At 42.2% G+C, this 23,999-nt stretch overlaps 1 protein-coding gene across 2 annotated transcripts; it reads right to left on the bottom strand.

Moving 5' to 3' along the window:
• Positions 1-23,999, bottom strand: GTPBP4 (GTP binding protein 4). Of its 2 annotated transcripts, none has more exons than XM_008150296.3 (17): positions 23,908-23,999; positions 22,743-22,913; positions 19,547-19,650; positions 19,330-19,466; positions 18,398-18,498; positions 16,770-16,862; positions 15,972-16,163; positions 13,690-13,755; positions 11,383-11,472; positions 10,435-10,545; positions 8,590-8,667; positions 8,208-8,259; positions 7,590-7,690; positions 5,610-5,807; positions 4,345-4,410; positions 2,090-2,233; positions 1-1,163 (listed from the first exon to the last, which is right to left on the bottom strand). In XM_008150296.3, the coding sequence occupies exons 1-17, from the start codon at positions 23,953-23,955 to the stop codon at positions 1,011-1,013; spliced, it is 1,905 nt and encodes a 634-aa protein (XP_008148518.2). In that variant the 5' UTR covers positions 23,956-23,999; the 3' UTR covers positions 1-1,010. The 2 variants fall into 2 exon arrangements, with proteins under 2 accessions (XP_008148518.2, XP_054582523.1); XM_054726548.1 differs by lacking the exon at positions 23,908-23,999 and adding an exon at positions 21,751-21,789 and having other exon boundaries at positions 22,743-22,759.

The following is a 23,999-nucleotide window of genomic DNA, read 5'->3' on the forward strand; positions in this document are numbered from 1 at the left end:
AAACTAAAAGAAGTTTATTTTGGATAAAATAATGAAGACAGATTACAATGGCACATTGTACAAAAAGACTAGAAAATAATTTAGTGCTGGCATACGACAAACCCACAACCTGTATCTGCAAAGCAGGACTGGCAGCCTTCTGCCCATGGCCACAAGTGGAGAGGTTTTCTTAGCAAGGAAGGCCTATTTATATGCAGGGAACCAAACCAAAGTTCCGTCTTGCTGAAGAGAAGACTTTTTTTCTCCATCAAAAACAACAGTCACACCAATAAATCTTCCCAGTTCTGCAAATCTGATGCAATCAAAAGTCCATTAAAAGCAGAAACCAGCCCTAGCTGGTTTGGCTCAGTGGCTAGCGCGTCAGCCTGCGGACTGAAGGGTCCCAGGTTCGATTCCGGTCAAGGGCACATGCCTGGGTTGTGGGCTCGATCCCCAGTAGGGGGCGTGCAGGAGGCAGCTGATCAATGATTCTCTTATCATTGATGTTTCTCTCTCCCTCTCCCTTCCTCTCTGAAGTCAATAAAAATATATATTAAAAAAAAAAAAAAAAAAGCAGAAACCAGTCTACTCAAAGTATTTGCAATATTAGGCAGTGATAAAAATTTCTCACACCTGTATTGTTAAGGGTTAACCATAATTTTTAAAAATATATATTTTATTGATTTTTTACAGAGGGAAGGGAGAGGGATAGAGAGCTAGAAACATCGATGAGAGAGAAACATCGACCAGCTGCCTCCTACACACCCCCTACCGGGGATGTGCCCGCAACCAATGTACATGCCCTTGACCAGAATCGAACCGGGGACCTTTCAGTCCGCAGACTGACGCTCTATCCACTGAGCCAAACCGGTTTCGGCAAGGGTTAACCATAATTTTGAGGAAAAAAGGTGCTTTAGTTATTTCATTGTTATTTATAGTTTATAGATCATGACTGCAATTTTCTGAAACCATACCATGTCAAACGAGAAACAAACAACAGTCCTGCCAAACTGCTTCAGCTGAGAAGGACACTATCTCCTGTCCTTTTTACCAGCTTTCCTCTTCCCAGAGAGTAAGTGCTTGGGCTTCATATCAAACACATGCCTGTCTGCCTCCCCTTTCTTCCCCAAGCGATTCATCTTCTTCTGAGAATTCTTCATCATAGTCTTGGCTTTCTTCACCATCTAAAGAGGAGAAAACATAAAACACATTAGGTGCTCACTGAAGACCAAATATCCATATGCATTTTCATGAATGCTTAATAGCCTGTCTTTACAATGTAGATGTGCTCAGTACTGGAAAACCCAGGTAAGCCCCACTCACTGCTATTTTGAACCCACTGCAGTACCTGCAGGAACTCAACCAACACCTGCATGTGAAGGCAGGAGGAAAATTATAGCCAGACAAGTTTTGTACCTACAAGGAGCAAATATATTTAGTGTGGAAGATTAGAGTGTCTCTATTATAACTCCCTCTTGGACAAACAAGAAAACTCAGATTAGGACCCATGAAATTATACTACTCACACTTGACTAACAAGTGGCAAGACTGATATTAAAATCAGATTTCTAGATGGAGATGGAAACCTCAGGTTTCCATGAAGTCGACTGCTTGCCCATTTATACAGACTTTCTCCTTTACCTGAGTTTTCAAAATGCCGAAACTAAGAATTTTGGGGTTTATTTAATAAAATCAAGTTTCAGCAAGAGACAATGTACATCCAAAGTGTCTTTCCCAAAGGACTGAACAAAAAGCTCGGTTGGGTCCCAGCATGACTCACTGTGGGTGAGGCCCCAGGCCTCCAGGGGCTCAGCAGGGGCCATTTCCTAGAACACCCTTAAAACGGCTGGGGCCTAAGCTCAGACCACCTGGTGCCATATGACATCATGCTTCTGTTCACCACGAGAGAATGGTGTTCTGTGGGCAAAGCTCCAGGGACACCCAATTGAACAGGCCCATGCATGGCTCTTGGGGTACAGCAAACAGCTAACCCCCACCTGCATTCCCTGCTCCAAAGGACAGCTGAGGGATGGGGAGGTTTTGCCTTGAACGTTCAGGTAGCCAAAAGCAGAGGCCATCGTGTTATTAATTGCACATGACAGAGACTAACCTTGACGTCCCGAAGACCAGACACATCACGTGGAGTTCGAGAACAACTGCGACTCCGGGCAAGAGATGTGGGCGGGACAGAGTCTTCCCGCTTCCTTTTCCTAGTGACACTCCGAGACCTTCTGGCTTGGACTGCATAATGGGCCTGAAAAGCACAAAGACCACACATCAGGATCCTAGCCTGGCTATCAGGCTTAGTGACAAACATGAAATCATTCCAAAAAGGGGAGAGGGCAATCAGGAGCTTTTATCAAAGCCATTATCAAATAAACTAAAAAGAGATCTTTAAAATACACGAAGTTAATTTCACATTATTTGTCAAATATTCTTTTTCATGGTTACAAAGCTAATTTTACTCTATTAAAAAAAAATTAGAGTTGCCCATTCATCTATGTTTTCCTTTAACCTAGCTCAGCATCACAATCTGAATCTTAGACAGAGTTTTATCTTCTTTATTCCTCCATTTTGGATTAAGCCTGTCAACACTGTGACAAACATCAGAAAGCTCAGCCTTAGGGTTCAGCAAAGCCATGCAGATGGCCACCGACGGGTTGTCTTTAGCCCCCCCAGTTGTCAGCCCTGCTTCCGCTGGCAGTGGGTGAACACCCTGCTCACCCTCCCCACTTGTCTGGATCTAAGGATAATTCAGATCCCTCCAAAGTAGATAAGCAGTAAGTCCAACACTTAATAAGCCCCCAAAAGTCAGGAGCTACATATGCACATTAAACTATAACTCCACGTGAGCAGGGTGTTCTCACTCATTGCTGATGAAAATCCAAATCAGTCAAACCCTTTTGGAAAGGAACTTCAACAAACACTACCCTTTAATTTCATTTCTCCACCCCTGGGAAAGTGTTGTGAGAAAATAATCCAGAATATGGGAAAGTTCTTTTATACAAAGATGCATATACCCCAGGATAACTCACTAAACAAAAAAACATTGGAATTTCAACAGGTACCTGAAATGCCCTCTAGTCGTTAAGATTTCAGAACACAGCTCTGGATGATTTGCAGCCTAAGTTCTCCTCCCGTTGAGAGACTCAATAGCACCTCATGGTTATTTTATAACTGAAGCTAATCAAAGCACCAGATAAAGACTTTAGTCAACAAAGTTAAAAGTTCCGGTAAAAAAAAACTGTGTAAACTGTGTAGGATGGACAACATTATTTTGTTCTAACATTTCCAATTTATATTTTTCGCTGATACAAATCTTGTTTTTATTGTGCATTTTTTACACATCAGCTTTCATTCTTTGAGGCAACAGCAAATGAATTTTTAAACTGCAAGCAATCAAAAAGGCTTAAAATGAAGAGACTATTTATTACCCTAAAAGAAAGTGCCTGTTGCACAATGAAAAGTAGATGCAGCATGTAGCATGTGGGTATAAACAGATTTCAAAGAAAGAAACAGAAAGATTAAAGTTCTCTGCATAAACACTGGATAAAAAGGCATGCACCACATGGTAGCCTAGTTCATTTTTGTGCACTGTAACCACAATTGTTTTCTTTCTAGTTTTAGGAACTTTCCAAGTTTTATAAATGAATACACAAATATAATAAAACATCAATAAAAGAAAAAAAGGTAAGTAAAAAGCCTCTAGGGTAGCTACGCACACCTGACATTAACTAAACTGGACACCAAAATGACACCCAGGGAAACCGTCCATCCACCCACAAGGATGAGTTCTAATTGCAGAGGATGGCATGGGCAAGTCTTCTTCCTAAATTCTTCTCAAATGGGAAAAGCAAGAACTGACTCTGGCAACACCATCCTGTACCAACAGGATGAGCCAAATGCCCAACCTGTTCCCCAAAAGGGAATAGACAATAGTGTGACTAACGCTGTGTCTGTCCTCAACCAACCACTTCCAACCAAAATGTCAGGCTAGTGAAACTCCTCAACAGAAAATTTGCAGGTTCTAATTTCTTTTTTTTTGAAAGTAGTAAGGAATTTTATTGTCAAAACAAGTAAGAGATACAAGCTTAACAGAAGACACAAATAAGTTAATTGTTCTCATCCTTTGAGACTCCAGGGTCTCTCTGTGAAAGGCTCAGCCTAGCTCCCTATGTAGACAAGACCCCTCCAAATCAAGAACAGCAGAGATCTGAGACAGTGTTCAGGACAAGGATCAAACATGTCCACAGTAAAGAGATCTAATAGTGAACTCTGTGACCCTACAGGTTTCTGAGTCACTGGTTTTATAGCACAAAGCTGTAACCAACTATGAAGTATCTGAGACCATCTCTGCACACTCACGTTGTCATTATCATCCATGTCAACACCAAGACTGCGCATCTCATTCTCCAAGACTTTCCGCTGAACCTGAAAAGAGGGGAAAAAAGATTTCTTTTAAGCAAAATCAGTTTGATGAAATGTTAAAAAGAAATTGAGGAGAAAATGTGCCTTTTATAACTGATCTGTGATACACCTCTTATAAATTATATCTTTTACTTAGGCTCATGCTGATGTTTGTGGTCAGCTCATTAAATCCCATGAAAACTAACATTTCCTGGGCACTTGCCATGTATAGAACAGTGTACACTTTATCCCTGGATTCTGCACAATTCTGCAGGGGATTCCTGTGTGCATATGAGGTCATGAAGGCAGGTCATGTGACACACACCTCCAGCCAGTGTCCCTGCAGCACAACTGGTGGATACAGTGATGTCTGCGTCTGCCAAGAAGCACTCACTTGCTATAACATGAAAACAGTGCCGAGCACAGGAATATCCGTAAGGTTAGTGCACAGTTGTCATTTTCCTTCCTGTCCCACTAAACTTTAACTGCCCTGCACATCTTCTCTTTCTTTGGGGAGCTGCCCCCACCTTTTCTTTTTCTTTTTTTAAAAAAAATATATTTTATTGATTTTTTACAGAGAGGAAGAGAGAGGGATAGAGAGTTAGAAACATCGATGAGAGAGAAACATCGATCAGCTGCCTCTTGCACCCCCCCCCCCCCCCACTGGGAATGTGCCCGCAACCAAGGTACATGCCCTTGACCGGAATCGAACCTGGGACCTTTCAGTCCGCAGGCTGATGCTCTATCCACTGAGCCAAACCGGTTTCGGTTGCCCCCACCTTTTCTATCATGCCCTGTGGTTTGGAGACAACCCACAGGATCTAACCTCACCTGTCACCCTGACGAGAACTGAGTAGAGAAAGATGGCTACAGAGATGGAGCTGAGAGCTGGAAAGAACCCCAACCTCACTGACCCACTCGAGCTTGAACTAACAGGTCACAGGAGCCAATAAATAGCCCTCAGATTTATGTTAGGTTTCTGTAAACTGCAAGAGTCCTGACTAAATTATGATCTTATGAACTTTGAAAATCACCAAGAAAGGCATAATAATCAGAAATAAAAGATCAAGACTCAACTAACCTTGAAAGTTCATACATACCAACAACAAAAAAAGCATGTTATTACTATACACAGGTGAGAATGTTTTATCTAGCAATGACTATACGAGAATCCAGTATGGAAAGAAATGGGTCACACCTCCTTGAGGAGACACAAAACTTGCCTTCTTAGCAGTTCGTGGCATTCTGGGTCCCTGTGTGTCCTTCTCTTTGGACTGCAGAATTTTCAACTTCCTTTTTTCTCTGATTTCTTTTGCCAACTGTCGGATTTCCACCATTTCTTCATCTTCACTTTCTGAATCACTGTCATATTCTCCGGCAGCTGTTCTTAGCTCTTCTTCTTTTTCTAATTCTTCCAATTTCTTTGAAAAGAGTCATAAACAAAATCAACATAGAAAAACTCAATTAAGTATAGAAACCTTTCTATGGGAATTAGGTTTCCCCTAAGCCTTTCAGTGTGCAATGGACGCCAGGGTTGTCTCATGCGGGCCTCATACACATGTCAGTCAGAGCTGACCTACTAGCAAAGATTACGGGAAGAAAATGAAGACTGCACAAATGCTGAGCTGACAACATATTAATTGCTCGGTGCCAGATCTTTTTCTCCTTTAAAAACAATGAGTGTACACAGCAAGGTTAAAAATGTGCAGACAGACAGCACCTCCCTCAATCCCCTCTCCCAGCAGACACATGGAAGAACCTCCATTCCTGAAGAACTTAAATCATTCGTCTGCACTGATCTTGTACTATAGTGTCCATTTATCCATCCTAATGTCATCCCCAAGCACAACCTCACAGGCTGTACTGTTAAGATTTTTAAATGCATGTACATGTATCATAGCCAAATAAGTAAACTCACAGGAATCCAGCAGTCAGATGTGCCTACATCACTATTTATGTGACAGTGTGGGGGCAGAGACTAGAACAGCATGGCCAGACTAAACACAGGCCACCCAGAATCCACACTGAGGACAATGGGTGCTGTGCAATGAGAAATGAAAGCAAGAGGCACAATGGAAGTTTAGAGGAGAGCGACATGACTTCTTGTGTGTGTAAGTACGGACAACAGAATATGAAGGGGAAGAGCTGGGAAAACAGACTAGTTAAAGCCAAGGCAGCAAGGATGAACATCAGACAACAGAGAACAGTACTATTCAGAAGTGGAAAAAACAGAAAATATGAAAGGGACTTATGTTAGGGTTCATTCCCTTGGTACCTGAAGACTGAAAGTATAAATTAAGGGCACCATTTAGGAACTGAGGAGAAGAAAGTGGGGAAATGTAGACAGCAAATATTTATAAAGCTTAATTTTTCAAAAAGCCTGACTGACAAAAAACAGGATAGCAACTAAAGGAGGACACAGGACTTTGGCTTTTTTTTTTTTAAATATATTTTATTGATTTTTTTACAGAGAGGAAGGGAGAGGGATAGAGAGTTAGAAACATCGATGAGAGAGAAACATCGATCAGCTGCCTCCTGTACACTCCCTACTGGGGATGTGCCCGCAACCAAGATACATGCCCTGGACCGGAATCGAACCTGGGACCCTTCAGTCCGCAGGCCGACGCTCTATCCACTGAGCCAAACCGGTTAGGGCAGGACTTTGGCTTTTTAAAGATGACAGAAATTTGCAGGCACTCATGTGCTAAGAAAAAGCAAACAAGGAGGGGAATGAACAGGAGGCATATACTGGTGATGGAGCAAAACTCTGGAGAAGACAAGGAACCAGGACTGAGAACCTGGGGTGCTACAACCAAAAGTACCTGCCAACGAGAAGCACCTGGGCACTCACACCCACGGCAGCTCTACCTTCTTCACAAAGGCAGGCTACCTGCTATGCTGGGCCAAGGGAAGCAGAGCAGGAGCTGAGAAGGGAAAAGGCCTCAGCGGGAAGAGGATGAATGGCCCTGCAAATGGGCAGAGCGCTGGAGTCTCCAGGGCACTCGGTAGGAGCAAGCTGTGGGTGACTGGGGACAGGGAGGCTCGTGGGTGTAGAAGGAATGATGGCAACAGGTGCAGGTGAGCCCAAAGTTGTGCTTGAGTCAGAGACCATTACACCATGAGACCAGCTAAAAGTTGTGTTTGTATTTTTTTGTGGTTGTATTAAAAAGGAATAAAAATGTGATTTAACAAGAGATACAAACCTGCATGATGTCAGGATCAATGTAATCAGCTACATTATGGCCTTCCCAGATCTCAGGTATCTTATCATACTTTTCAGATGAATTCATTATGTCCCAGTACTCTAGAGTTAAAAAAAATTACATTTACAGTAATTTTTAATATCTCCAACTACCACGTGCCCAAAATAAGTTATAACTTACGCAAGTCATTCCCCTCTCTAAAGACAACAGTGTTTGTATTCAACACTATGTAAGCAAAGCCACCTGCTTATTAAAGATTCACCCCCAAACATTTCCCAAGGTCTATCAGTACCTCAGGATGAAGTGACCATAAAGGAAAACAAAAATAAAACAAGTACGATATACTCAAAGGAAAAAGGCATGAATAACAGATAACTGACAATATCAACCTGGCTCACATTAACCTATGAAAGTTACAAAACTAATCTCTCATCCTTAAATGACAGAAAACTATCAGAAAGGAAGAAATCTCAGAGCCCTGCCAGCACAAAACCTTTCATGTTTAAGAAATCAACAAAATGTTGGAAGATTTGTGCTCATTAAAGCCCTTTCACACTTTTCTGAAACACTTTACACAAAACTGGCGTTTTAAAATAACTAGGACATGCAGGCCCTTACTTTGAAGATCCAAAATATAATCATCTCCCAGTTCCAGTTCAATATCTCGTTCCTGCAATTTTAAAAAACACACAATTATGATCAGTTCTATTTGACCCTTCAGGTCCAGAATAGCTGAGCCCCTCCTCCTTGTTCCTGTGAAATAACCTCTTCTCCAACCTAAGGATTAATCCTTTACATACCTGGCACTCAGCTCCTACATCCGGTAGGACAGCTGTTGTGCCACATACAAGAGGGTGGGAACCTGTGTAGGGTTTCACAGCCATGTTCTCAGAGTGTAATGGTGCTATTGGCCTGTTCATGCTCTAAGTCTCCATAGCTCATTGCAAAGCCTTTCTGCTCATCCTCACAAGTACACCCAGTAAGGTTAACAGTGACCTACCCTCTTCCTTTGAGACTCCACAATCTCCATTCTCTTCCTGCGTGCCACCACTCCTTCTGGGATGAAAGGGGGTCTCTCCTAAGAAGATATTATGGGAAATATTTATGTAAAACACCTTGCTGAACGGGAAAGAAACACACAAATGAAAAACTATGAGTAAATTCTCCATCTGCAAAAAATATATAAAACCACACCCAGCCAATTAAAAACCAACAGATGATTCATGGGGAGAGGGGAGGGTGCAAGGCCAGTTTGGAAATGTTAGCCAGGAGGACTAAGAGCTGATTCTAAAGTTTATTTAGAAAAAATAAACATTAAGGTTACCAAGAACAATTATGAACAAAGGAAGCAACACGGAAATAAAGCACATCATGAATAAAAGGAATTTAGATATAAACATGAGATAAATGACTAGCTACTGTAAAGCAGAGCTGGATAACAACCTCCACCTGCTTCCTAACAAAATAAATTCAAAACTAAGTGAAGACTTTTATTCAAAACAGGTAAAATTAAAAATAAATTAAACCATCAAAGTATAGAATAAGAACTATTTTTGGAATGGGTGGTGAGCACTGATATGCAAACCAAGCAACCACAGAGAAAATATTAATATATGCTAATAGCATAAATATGTATACTTTCTCTTAGATTAAAAAGGAAATCATCCAGCCTACATGTGTGGCTCAGTCATTGAGTATCAAACCATGAACCAGGTCAGGGCTTGATTCCTGGTCAGGGCACATGCCCGGGGTTATGGGCTCAATCCCCAGTAGGGGGCATGCAGGAGGCAGTCGATCAATTCTTTTTATCCATGATGTTTCTTTCTCTCCCTCTCCCTTCCTCTCTCTGAAAACAATAAAAATATATATTTTTAAAAATCCTCCAATGACAAAATTAAAAAAAAAAAACGTTTTATAGTACAAAACCCTTTTAAAGTATATAACTGTCTAACCACTAAGCTGTACACCCGAAACTAATACAACATAATACTGAATGTTAACTGTAATTTAAAAAATTAAAAAAATATATATAGCAGTCTAATTACCTTAATATAAAAATTACAAATCAATGAGTAAAATATAAATGACCTGAAGAACTGAAAAGGCCAAGAAGCCCATCAAAAATGCTCACCTGCACTAATCATTAAAGAAATACATCACAATGGAACCATCCCTTAAAAAATTGTAGTAAAATCAATATACAAGATTATATGTATTTCAGGTGTACACCATCATAATTTGATACTTACATACATGACACAGTCACATCACTGTCCAGCCAGTTAGCAGCCATATCTTTAACCAGCTGTAATCCACTAGACTAACAGATGTCAACAACAAAGGTGCAAGGAACCATCAGCACTATATATACACATAAGGTATTTTGGAGGACGATATTTTCAATGCCATACCTTAAAATCTCTACAGGTAAATTTGCAAATTAAAAAAACAACAACACTATATATAAAGATGTGCACTTGAGCACTGTCTACTAGCAATTAATGAAAAACTTAAAGAACACAAAATTTGCGTTAAAAAAAATTTTTTTTTTAAATATGCTTTTATACCAAAAAAAATTTCTGGAAAGATAAACAAGACAGAGTTAACATTAATAGGCCTGGTGGAATGAGAAGCAGGTTTTAATTTGTCACCTCACACTCATTTTTTGTCTTTTTCAATATATGTGGCAGGATTTAGCCTGAGTGAGAACTCAGGTCCGCTCACGACATCCATTTATGCACGTATGTGCAACTGCATCTGTGTCCCCTGGACGAAGCACGTGGCATGTCCAGTGTCAGTAACACCGTAATTCCATCTCAAGGTGTCTCTGGAAGAGCAACCTTACCTTATCATCTCTTTTGTTTGGCATAGCCAAATGCAATCTGTTCAGCACCTCATTGACTTTATTTCCTTTCATTTTGGTTTCAACTCGATGAGCCAAGAGCCTGTCACAAGCCTAAGAAAGTGTGAAAACAAGACACGAAAGTCACAAAGCATCCTGCAGCAGCCTCCAGAGACTATGTATGTTCCAACGTTTGGAACTGGCTAAGCACTTCTGCTCAGTAGTGACATCTGGTGGCTATGTCCCCAGGACCACATTAAGGTCCAGTACCTCCCCTGGGGTAGACCCTACTCTCCAGGATGGAGGCTCCTCTTTTTCCCTTTCTAGACCAGTCCCAATCTGAGGCAGAACCCGGAGGCGGCAGCACCACCACACAGCTGGCCCCGAGTAACCCCGCAGCCCTTTCTGGGACCTTCTTCCACTAACAGCGACTCCGTGCTAACCAGACAGCTCCCTAACTTGATCCACATCCCCCCCCTCAGGACTCTAACTAAAGCATCTGAGCCCAAATAAAATCAACAGTATCAGAATTGCCCTTTTTATTTCAGGTAAAAATAACAAAATAAGAATGTCAGAATCATGTGAAATCTAACCAGAAGTGCTTCCTTAAGCTGTTCCCACTTTTACTATTTTTTCCTTCTACTTCTGAACAGGTTCCATGGAAGTACTTTTCAGAACAGCTCCCATGGAAATATTGGCAGGCTGAGAGAAACAGCAGGCAGTGGACAAAGTTAAAACTACTGGAGCGGGGTGTGAAAGCATCTCCCAAAGCCCCACTTTTGTTGGGGTGGGTGGGACCAGGGCTTCAGTGATGACGCCTGCATTCATGCCTTCTGCCTAAGCCACCACAAGCACTCACCTGGAAAGAAAACTCTTTCCCCATGACTGACTTTTCTCAAACAAGAGAAAGACAGCAAAGTGCTCGACCCCTGCCTACAAGGAAGCACTGACCTCTGTTTTCACTTTGATAACCCCTTCCTCCGTCAGGGTGCTGGTCTCTATCACAGGAAATCCTTCAGCCTGCAAATCTATAAATATTTTCTGGGAATATAAAGGAAAAACAAGAGACATGTTATTTCCAAGTCCCCATGACCAAATCTTACTGTTCCTCAGCTGGGTGTAATAAATGCTGCTTAGCACAACACCTATGGTTTGTTCTAACTCTTTTGAAGGACATTCCCTGAAAAGTTATTTATTTTTCCCTACATTATTTTGTAATTAAGAAAATACAAATTACTAGGAGGACCAAACCAGACTACAGCAAGCAAACCAGAGGCTTTCTAGAATATTCTGTGAGATCTTACCTTCCAAAAAGAAACTTGGCAAGATCAAGGGGTTTTTTTTTAGAATGTTTTCCAAGTTTTAAAAAAATCCTCACAAAAGGATATATTTATTATTCTAGAGATAGAGGAAGGCAGAGATAAGATAGAGATAAACATGGACTGGTTGTCTCCCATACGCACCTAGATATATGCCCTGACTGGCAATCTAACCAGCAACCTTTTTTGGTGTACGGGACAACACTCCAACCAACTGAGCCACCCAGCTGGGGCTCAAAGCTATTTTTAGTAAAAAAATATTTAACCTCCACAGCCTAAGAGAATTTCTTAGAAAACAACACAAAAATGTTTACGCATCTAGCTCCTTATAAACCACCAAGATGCTAAGCGAAAATACCTCATTTGTGTGCCCTTCCCCCATACACAATTTCATTCAGAAACAGTCAACCAATCCATCGATCCTTAGCTTCGTGTGAATAAGACCTGCTTCCCTACTGGAAAGAGCAGTGTTCTGAGGAATACCAGGGTCAGAGAGCCAGACTCACTACTGACTAGCGTGTGACCTGAGTAAGACACTCTGCATCTGCCTAAGTATGTGGACATAGCGTCCATCACACAGTAACCTACATTGTTGTTGATGAGTCAGAGCACTGATGAGATAGTGTTATCCAGACAGTTAGCATCGCAATAGTGCCCGTGTCACCTACTTCTCCATTTCACTAAATCTTCCCAACCATATCACTGGTGTAAAACCAATGGTGTCACTGTTACTTCAGAGAGGTGGCCTCACACGTCAGGGCTGCTAGGTGGTGAGGCTGAACTCAAGCGTGTGTAACATCAGAGCCTGAGCATCTGCTATAAGGTTTACTCCCAACCTTCCCGGTGTCCCCAACTTTCCCTACTTCTCCACCCTTCAGTGCTTTTAGACAGAAAAACTGAGATTATTCAACAGGTACATGGGTCCTTTAAAAAAATAAGTGAATTATCTGGTGGCGTGTTTATAATAGTACTAGTATAATTAGCAATTTAAAGAATACACCACAGTTCCCCAAGGAAACCAGCATGACTGAAACTCTAATTCTCACCAAGCATTAAATGTCCTTATGACACAAGGGACACTGGGAAGAGAGCAGCATGCCCCTTCCTTGAGACCCACTCAATAGAGCATGCTCCAGGACATGTGACCCGCTGCAGTCATCATTCTACTGCAGTAGCTCCCAAACCTCGAGTGTGCACCCATCACCAGGGGGCTGTTCAAGCCCAAGTCTGCTGGGTGCCCCCGTTTCTGATTTCAGAGGCCTTGCATTCAGAACATATTACCACGGGAAAGTAACGTTGGCTAATGGTCACGGTCACAACCTGAGAACCATTATACTAGTGCAAAGCTTCTCACAGCGCCTGTCCTGAAAGATGCTACTAAAGAGGGCTGCAGGGTTCAGTCTGACAAACCAAGGCTCACATTCTGTCTCTTGGAAAACTTCAGCAGACACTACAGATTCCGGTCCTATAGTGCCAGATGCTCATTTTCCTTCATTCACTCAGTTTCCAAACTCACTTCATCACAGACTCCATGCAGCAGACACATAGGTAACACTATGAAACCCCTGCTACCTAGAAACGTACTCTGTGAAGTGCTGCTCCTGTGCACCTGCTGCTGAGGCCTGAGCTAGATTTCCTTTAAGGCCCTGGTGTAGAACAGTCCCTTCCTATGTAAGCACATCTTCAGAGGTTAAATGTACCAACTGATTGCACACATGGATGCTTCCACAGCCTCTAATAGAGCAGCCATCAGGAAATTTCAGGTTTAGTTGCTACTAAGAGGTTTATATAATGTCATGTTGACTGAACTACCAAGGATACTATCTCAACTGTAAAACCAAAAACCAGACCAGCATTGCTGTAATTCTTTCTAAACTCTGGCAATCTAAGATGAGATTGAGAATTGGTAAGAAATAGTAAAAGCATAAGGGTGACTTACCTGGTCATCTTCTGGAAGCTCAGCTATTCTCTTTACATCACATTTGTTTGCTACAACTATAAGAGGCTAGAGCGGGAAGAGAAATAACAAGGTGATTATCACCTTTATACTGCAGGTCATCAATGTGGTACTGGTCATCACACTCACCTTGTTTATTTGGGGTTTTTTGCTCTTTATTTAAAAACATAACCAGATGCATCTTGGTAGTTTATATTCTCTGGTTGTCATTTAGTCTCAAAATAAACATTGGGAGCATATGCTCAGCAACAGTTTATTGAAGCCATAACATTTATGGGATTCTCAAATGGGTACAATATACAATCTGTCATAAAAATTATAAATGATGCGAGATAGAATACATTTTTAATACTGGTACAATGGCAATAGCAGCTTTACAACTATTTATCTATAGGATTTCTATAACATTTTTAATAAACCTTTATTCCACAAGAATGACTAAATCATTTAAATTAAAACTGATATAGTACACAATGGTTTAATATTCGAAACATAATGAATGCCTCATAAAATATTTTGTACAAATGCTCAACTACTTTATTTTCAGTGATCATTTCCTTTATTCACACATAAATGTAGCTAACAGGTTAAAAAAAAACTTTTACTGGATGCATAGGTTTCTTAACTATTATCGGTTGAATTTTTATCCATACATGTGCTATAAACATAAATGTGGATCTCATGAAAACAAAACAGTACCCCCAGGTCTGCTTTCCAGTCTGGTGACTTTCACAACACTATTTGGCATCTCAAAGCACTATTTATCTGTGGGAATAGAGGCATTCTGGGAAATGCTAAAGTATCTTCTTAGCCTAAGCTAACCAGGGGATATTTCAAGAATATCATCTATGTAGCTGCTTCCTCTCAGGCTAAAAAGTACAGGGAAGATGTGAAACCCCTGGGTTCCTATCCATGAAGAACTGCTCTCCTTATCTCTGGAACTGCAGTGGAGGTTACAGCATCTCAGCTCATCCTGCACCTTCAGTCACACTCACCTAATGAGAGTGTCCCTTCCTCCAGGATATTTAGAACATTAGTGATGGGAATCCTTGACAAAGCTATAATAGTGTCCACTGTTAAGTACACGTATCTGACAAACTGGGGGCTACCAGAAATACCTGGCAACTTCGTAGACTAACTGATAGGGTCACCAAATAAAAATACAGAACGCCCAGTTAAATTTGAATTTCAGGTAAACAATGAAAATATTTTTTTTTTAGTCCTCACCTGAGGATATTTTTTCCATTGATTTTTTTAGAGAGTGGGAGAGAGGGAGGGATTGGGAAAGAGAAACATGGATGTGAGAGACACATCAATGGGTTGCCTCCAACACACACCCCTACTGGGGCCGGGGATCAAACCTGCAACCAGTGCCCATGACCAGAAATTGAACCCATGACCTTTCGGTGCATGGGTCAACGCTCTAACCACTGACCCACACCGGCCAAGGCTGAATTTTTTTTTAAGTATACATATGTCCCATGCAATATTTGGGACATAATTATACTGAAAAAGTTATGTGTTATTTACCTAAAATTCGAATTTGATTGGTATCACATATTTATATTTTCTAAATCTGGCAACCCTAAATTGGCAGGAAAGAACAAAAACCGAGTTAGGTGTGCATTTACTGTTATTGAATCAGGCTACTGAGGACAGAGTATCAGGTCTCATAGTGAACCTGCTATGGACCTCAAAGAATCCTTTGCAGGGCACTGCGGAAAATGCAAGGTTCAGGTTGAAGTCTTCATGAAATTTACATTTAGCTGTATGAATGTGGACAACTGACATCAAAATAATGAATATCTCAGACTTCAGTGAGCCAGATATAACTACCTACCTAAGATGATAGAGATGATACAGTCTAATTTTTAAGGTCACATTGGACCCTTTGCTTCCAAACCTTTTGAAAAACAGCTTGGTTTAGATGATGTTCTTACCTCTTAACTGTTTACGATGAACATAAATAAAATCTAGAGGGTTTTTTATTGATCAAGTTTGTAGCACTTAATGGATGCATGAGCTTTACAGGCTGAAATACTTTTCATTACCTGAGAATACCCAAGATGAATGGGAACTAGGTTATTGTCTTAAGGTCGTAAGTGCACCTACAGAGTACAAATTAGAGTGATCTAGTTAAATGTGAACAACCTCTCCTACCTAAATTGGGTAATTCCAGGATAAACATCACTTTGGAGATTGTATTTTCTGTTGTGTTCTTTTATTGATCGTGCAAACTAGAAAATATCCAAATACCCACTCACCTTGTTGACAAAGAGAGGCCTGATGTTCTGGAAGAGCTCCAGCTGCGCCTGCAGCCCGTGCCCACACTGCTCAGACAAGTCCATCACGTACAGCACCGCGGCACGCAGATGGGCCAGGGCCGTGATGGCCTGCATTTCAATTGTGTTCCGATCCTCCAAAGGGTGGTCCAAAATCCCCGGGGTATCTACAACCTAACCGTCAAACTCGTCACTCCAAAGCACACTGCTCACAAAGCACACTGTCCAGCACATCCTACAGGTCACTGACAACACCAGTTAATGAAACGTAGGTCTCCCAGCTGATCATGATACAATAAAGCAGTAAGGGGAAAATAGGGGATGGAGGGACCTGAATAGCTCATTTAGGAACTAGCAATGACCTTGAGAGAATGCCTCTCTGCTATTAGTGACATCATAAAACAGAACTGGAATAACTGGCTAACATGCCCATGTGGGAGGAACTACTTAATCATTAATAAAGTCAAATTCAACTGTGTAAATACACAGCTTCACGCTTTTAAATTAGTAAATGCCATTTCTAATAACAGGGTCAGAAACAGTGACAAGGAGACTTTCCTCAGCAGCACCATTGTTACCATAATGCAGAAGCCTCCCGGTAGAGAAATGAGGGCACTCCAGGCAACCCTAAGAGTCTACTTCCCACCTCCTCATTCTGCCCACCTCTAAAAAGTGCACTAAATAATAAGACACTTTGATCCCCTGTGCTGTAGGGATCAAAATCATTCCATTAACAAAACCACCAGGACATCTGTTCCGTTTAAAGATAAGAGCTCTTACCTGCCAGCGCAGATACTTATAATCCATGTGTCCAACAAACAGGGATTTGGTGGTAAATGCATAAGGCTGGACATCCACATCTGCTCTTGTCACCTGAAACCAATCATAGTGTCCTACACTTTATTTCCTCTCACACAGTGTAAAAGTACCCCAAAGGGTGGTCCAAAATCCCCGGGGTATCTACAACCTAACCGTCAAACTCGTCACTCCAAAGCACAATGTTATGCAGAGAATCGGCTTAGTCACTATGTCAGCACAACTTGTGGACAAAATCTATAAATCTTAAAGGCAAAGGTGTTCTTGGAAACAAATAGCCACATGGATGTATCTGAATGTAACAATTGTTTATTGGCACATGAGCTGTTGCTGCTTATGAAATATGTTACCAAGACTGTGATGGCAGGAGGAAAAAAGCTCAAGTGAGACCTCCATGGTTAACTGCTGAGGACAAGAGCTACTGTGCTTCGACAGGTGACGGTCTCCACTTCCTCACCACTGCCCACGTAGAGAGAAGAGCCTGAATCACGGATAAGGGAGGCGAGGCAGGCCTAGCCGGAGGAGGACACCCACCAGCTCTTCCTTGCCTGCCCCGGCCCTTGCCATGTCCAGAACAACTTTCTTTAACGAAGAAAACATTCCACATCTGCAATGTCCATATGGGGCCTGCTAGCCACACACTACCCATGAACTCTTGAAATGTGGTCAAGCACAACTGAGAAACTAATTTTATTATTTAAATAAAAAGATATATTTTTAATTGATCTCAGAGAGAGGGAGAGGGAGAGAAAGAAACATCGAACAGCTGCCTCTAGCACTCACCCCAACTGGGGAGGGAACCCTCAACCTGGTATGCGCCATGATTGGGAATCAAACCCACCACCTTTTATTGTACAAGTCAACGCTCCAACCGAGCTAAACTTGCCAGGGCTATTGTTTAATTTTAATTATTTAAGTGGTCCCGTCTTTGCCCCACAGAACTGGCCTTCGAGTGTTGGAGACATAGCTAGGACACTGCAGAGAATCGGCTTGTCACTATGAAATGACATTTTAATAGCTGTTTCTGCTCTGCTCAGGTCCCTCAAAGTCAGGTAAATTACCCTGAAGCACCAAGTTACTTACATAAATAGTGCCCTTGAGCCTTAAATAATAAACTCACTCAAATAAGAATGACTCAGTACTCCCCACTACATGGACCCAATAGTTTATGTGAAAACTGACATAGCAACTAAGGGGACAGTACCCGAGGAATACGTTCAGAGACTGGAAGTCCCATTCAGCAAGTGCAGCCTGCCACCGTGAACAGCAGGCCCACTGGCACCACTGTTCCCAGAACATGCCAACACGTCCTGAGAGAGGCTCTTGTGTGTTAACAAAAACGTACTTTAACATCTCAAACCTCTTAAAAATTTGTAGGAAGCACACAAGAATAAAAAAGTGGTTTCTGTAACTGCAGTATAAATCTAGGATCAGACAAACTTAATCCTCCCTTCAAGGACACAATGTTTTAAACCCAGGGCAATACCAACTAAAGGACTAACTAGCCGTCCTCCAACCCATGCAGTCAGAACATGGCAGCCCGTTGGCCTCAGGTCCTTAGTCACCTGAGTAATTATCAGAGACAAACCAACCTTATTAATGAAGCTGGACTTGCCGACATTCGGGTACCCACATAGAAGCAGGGTCCTTGTGTTCGGGTCAATAGTTGGCAGACGGGAAAGGTGCTGACGCACTGTGTGAAGTTCAAATTAAATGTCAAGTAGCAGTTTGATGCTATCATGTTACAAAGAAAAGCATTTTTTTTTTTAAATGAAAACGTAAATAATACATAAAACTAGGAATCAGGGGACTCTCTTCCCCGTCTCCACGTGGGAGTCCTGGGAGTCCGTTCTGTGGGACTCTTTCTCCCTCCCCATGTGTGAGTCTGTGCTGTAGGATTCTTTCCACTTCCCCATGTGGGAGTCTGTACTTGTTCTTCAATAAATCTCCACCTTTGCTATACAAACAAACAAAAACAAACTAGGAAACACTTTATTTTCCTACATATTTTTGGTATTTCCCATGATTTATAATATATATGTCTTACCTAATATGAGAAACGTAAGTTTTCTTAAAAGTGCTATTAACTTGCCGAAACTAGTGTGGCTCAGTGGATAGAGCGTCAGCCTGCGGACTCAAGGGTCCTGGGTTTGATTCCGGTCAAGGGCATGTACCTTGGTTGCAGGCACATCCCCAGTGGTGGGTGTGCAAGAGGCAGCTGATCGATGTTTCTCTCTCATCGATGTTTCTAACTCTCTAACCCTCTCTCTTCCTCTCTGTAAAAAATCAATAAAATATATTTTTTTTTTTAAAAAAAGTGCTATTAACTTGTAAGTATTGTAAGTGCTAGTTACTTTTTCAATAACTGGCCTGTCAGAATTTCTTATAGGATAGACTAGGAAAAATAATTTGGCCCTGTCATCTCTAAAATAAAGTAAAACATTTCAAAAATAAGTTTTTGACAAGGATCAAGTACCTTAATAGAATGCACTCAAAACCATTTTTGCTTATGTATGACAAGTACCTTGTTCCAAATACTCCAAACTCTGTTTCTGTCTTTTGATAATAGTGCACATTCGCCCCAGGGCGGCACGCTTCAGCTGCTTGCAACGGTAGAGGGAGTCTCCATATTTCATAAGCCGCACATAATCTTTAGCAACACTTAAAGAAATAAAAAGACACACATAAGTTATTTTCACTTTTGACAATTTAAAAGGTAATATATTAGGAAAATACCTTACTTGTCCACTAAATTCTTGGCAATATTTATTTGTCCCAGAGCCAATTTGTAATGATCTTTATCATAGAGAATGTTCATCAAATCAGCATAAAATGGATGGATATCCTGTAACAAAAAAAAAAAGCAAAGCAGTTTGATATAAGTTCCTCATCCCTATTGTACATAATACTTGAAGAATAATTTCCTAGGGAAATACATCATACCTTTCCCTCTCTTCCCTCACCCGTAGCCTCTCTCCCCAGATCTCCCTCCTGGCTAACGTCTGTCCGGTTCTCTGAGAGAGCAGAAGTTACAGGGAAGTAAGTCTGGCTGTCACCTCTGCCCATCCACAGACCTTCATCCCACTCCTGTAGAACTGTTCTCGGATCCAACCAAGGCCTGGTCCATCCATGCACTGGACCCTGCCCCTTACAATTCAAGAACTGAGCTCCAGATAGTATTCCCTCTCCACCTGGCCATTCCCTTCAGCCTGTAAACATATTATTTCTCCCCCCAAATTTTAAGTTTTAAAACTCCCTTGCTCCCCTCTCCCCTTCCCAATCCTTCCTTTCCTTTGCTCCCCTTCTTGGCAAATGTCAAGAAGAGAGGTACTGAGTCTTTTCTTTCTCCCCCTTCCCACAACCCAAACTAGTCAGGACTGTCTCCACCAGGCCGTCAAAACAGCTCATCACCACCAGTGATATCCAGTTCTCCTTTATCTCACCAGACGCTTTCCCACACTTCCTGATGCGTTTATTCATCTGGTCTCCAGGATCTTCTCTTTCACTGGCTACTTCTCCAACCCCCTTGCTGGCTCGAGCTCCCACCCCAATGCTAACCACTCACATTGCCCAAAGCGCTCTTCTCACACTCATTTCCTAGGTGACCTTCCATAGGTTCTCACACATCTACATTTTCACAAGTCATATCTGGCCATCTCCAGGCCAGACCGCTCATGAGCTTCAGACTGCTCGGCATTTCTGCTTGAACATCTTACCCACATCTCACAGTTAACATGTACAAACTGTTCTCCCATCTCCTCAAACCAGTGTCCCTCCTGGTCTTGGTGAAGGGCAACTCCATTGTCCAAGGTGCTATGGCCCACACCTACTCCATGAGCAAATCCATTAGCTCTTCCTTCGAAGGACACCCCGAAGCCAACCACTTCTCAACGCCTTCACCACATGTCCTCTAAGTCACTGCGCTGACCTGAGTGGCCTCCTACCTGAAAAGGCCAGTCATCCTCTAAGAGATGAGCCAGAACATGGCCAGTCCCAGGCTCAGCTCCAAAGGCTTCCCTCCTTAACAGAATTCAAGTCCTACACAAGTCGCCTCGCCCCACCATTAACTCTGACCCACCTCCCGGTACTCTCCTCCATCTCCTGGGTCCACCTGTTCCTGGAAGACACCACACTCTGAACCTCAGGGCCTTGGCACCTGCTTTCCCCAGGGAGTCAGACAGCTAACCACCTCACTTCCTTCAGGTCCTTTACAACCTCCCTGCTGGGGCACTCCCTACTCTCCTTATTTATCTGACACACCATGTACTGTCTTTCCACATTTACTGTCTTTCACCCCACTAGACGAAGTTGGGGACTTCTTTTATAAAGGCTGTATTCCTAGTGTCTAGAACAGTACCTGAGACCCAGCAATCATTCGATGAATGGTAATTTACGCTAACCCTCTACCGTGAAACTGTTCTCAGATAACTAACTCTAGTTTTAAACACACACACACACAAATACAATGTTCATAAATTTGAACCTCTAATGTATAAAAAATGATGCCATAGAAGATAAAACTTTTTGCAAACAACCACAGAAATCTGATACTAATTAGACCCAAGTATTCTGTTTGTTCAAAGCAGGTATTTCCTAATATCAAATTAGTTTACAATAATCTCATCCTTATGTGTCTGTTTGTTTTTCAATTTTGAGAGCACTTTTTTAAAGCTGGGGACAGTAAAACAAGGAAAGACTTAGGATAGGAGAGCGCCTAGGAGGGGCTTCTTTGGCCACTGCCCATTGCTCCCGTGGCTGCAAGTCTTGTGGGGTTCCTTAGAGGTTAGGATGCACACCTGAGAGGGAAGAAGGGGAAGCCTCTCTTTCTCAAGAAATAATTACTTATTCAAAAGCATCTATTGAAAGACATGTGTCACTCCTCTAGCAGAAACCTCTAAATTTTATTTTCAACATTTCTGTATTTTTTAAAACAAACCATCATTACCTTCTTTTTTTGTTAATCCTCACCACAGGATAGGGTGATCTTTTAGAGTAGAAGGGCGGAGTAGAGACAGAGAGAAACATTGATGTGAGAAAGACACAGCGATTGGTTGCCTCCTACATGTGCCCTGACTGGGGCCCGGGATGGAGCCTGCAACCAAGGTACATGCCCTTGACAGGAATCAAACCCGTGACCCTTCAGTCTGCAGGCTGATGCTCTAATCACTGAGCCAAACTGACTAGGATCATCAATATCTTGTTATTTCATTTTTTATATCATTATCTTTTTAAATATAAAGACTATTTTAGGACAGTGGCAAATTTACACCATCTCACATAACCTTGCTACCATGTGATCCTACACGAGGACTTCATAAGCAGTGTTGCTTTACCTTTCTACAACTAAATAAACGGGCAAACTGCACTACGCAGAAGAATGAAGAAAGAGTTCAACTTTTGTGACTTAATGAAAAATCACAGTTCCCCGAGCAATTTCTTACCACTAGTGAAAAAAAGCCAGAGCTGAACTGACCATCACTGGCTGATGAACCAATAAGATCACAAACAGTGGTAGACCTCAGGGCACGGACCCAACTTGAGGCCAGGAAAAGGAGCCTTGGAAACAGGCAGGAGAGGAAACCAGACCAGCTGGTGAGCTGCTAGAACTCTGGGCTTCCAGATTCAGTCACAGCTTTCAGAGACCCTGGGATGGACCCTGCCAGTTTCGAAGTTACACAGCCTGGAAATAGCTCTGGGCCCTCTTAGATGGGGTTTGGTTGGCAGAAAGTAAAATTATTAACAAATTTAAAAACAAAAAACAAATAACAAACCATGTTCTGTTACCAACTTTGCCACTCACTCACTGAGTAAACTTAGACAACTCAATTATTTTCTGCTTCCTTCATAATCTGTCAGGTGAGTAGACCAAACTGGTTAAAACCCACTACCCCAAAGCTAACATTTACATAAGCATCCGAGGCCTCTAGAGTCACTTACATCCAATTTGGGGAAATCCATTATAATCTGTGAGAGTCTGTCATGGTAATTCTGTTGAGTAAATTTGACTTTTCTCATGTAAAAATGTCTAATGCGATGAATTTGGTAATGTTTATGAATGACTGTTGGAGTCTTCCGTTGCGTCTTCGATAATGTCAGGTCAATAAAGTCCTGCAATTAAATAAAATAAGAGTTACACCAAAGGCACCTACTTTTCATCCACTTTATTGAAACCTTCTTAAAAGACTAATATCTAATCATAGTACCTATTTTAAAGGACACCTTTTCTAACTAAATCTTTTATATACAACTTTGTTCATCTTTATAGTTTCTGGCCTTTAAAAAAAACACTTAGCAAATGGCTGCTGAAATAAATCTTTTATCTTAATTCCCAAACACCTAAAAACCTTTGAACTTAAGTAGTCAGACAACTCAAGCATAAATCAGAAAAAAACACCACCACCACAGTATTAAAAAAACAACAACAACCCTACAACTTTAAAAGTACATAAAATGTTGGGTAAAACGAAAATCCACTGTGTATAATTTCCTAGGACTTGTTAAGGTGACCAAGGACATTGAAGATTTTTTGCGTGAATTCCCCAGCTGACAGGTGCCTGCGGCACCAGCAGGGAGGGATACAGATGTCAGATTCCAGGTCGCTGCTCCCGCCTCCACCTGCCACCTGTGTGAATCCTCGGGGGCCCAGTTCTAAAGTTCCCTGCTTCCAAAAGCTTTCCGCCTCCGCCCCTCCTCTCGGGAAAGAACCCCTCCTCTGGGAGGAGGACCCAAATGTCTGAGGGAGGACCCCCTCACCTCTTGGGGGGGGGGGGTGGAACCCTAATGTCTGAGGAAAAATCCCAACTCCTGGGGAAGGACCTCTCCCCTCTGCAGAGGGCTCAAACGTCTGAAGAAAAACCCTCCCCTCTGGGAAAAGACTCCAATCACTGAGGAAGGAATCCCTCGTCTCTGTAGAGGGCTGTAAGGTCTGAGAAAGGAAACCACCCTTTTTTGGGGGGGGGGGGGGCCCGGGCCTAACCCGGGGACCCCTAATTTCGAGGATGCGGCCTGGGTAGCGGGGCCCGGCGGAGGAGCGCTGCAGGCCCGGGCCCTCCGGCGACCCGCCGAGGAAAAAGGCGAGAACGGAAGGTCCCGGTACGCTTACCTTGGCGGACGGCACCACCGTGATCTTCTTGAAGTTGTAGTGCGCCATGTCGGCGGTCGGCCACGAGGGAAGCCGGCCGACACACGGGGCTT

This window comes from Eptesicus fuscus, chromosome 2 (assembly GCF_027574615.1).
Source record: "Eptesicus fuscus isolate TK198812 chromosome 2, DD_ASM_mEF_20220401, whole genome shotgun sequence".
Lineage (NCBI taxonomy): Eukaryota > Metazoa > Chordata > Mammalia > Chiroptera > Vespertilionidae > Eptesicus > Eptesicus fuscus.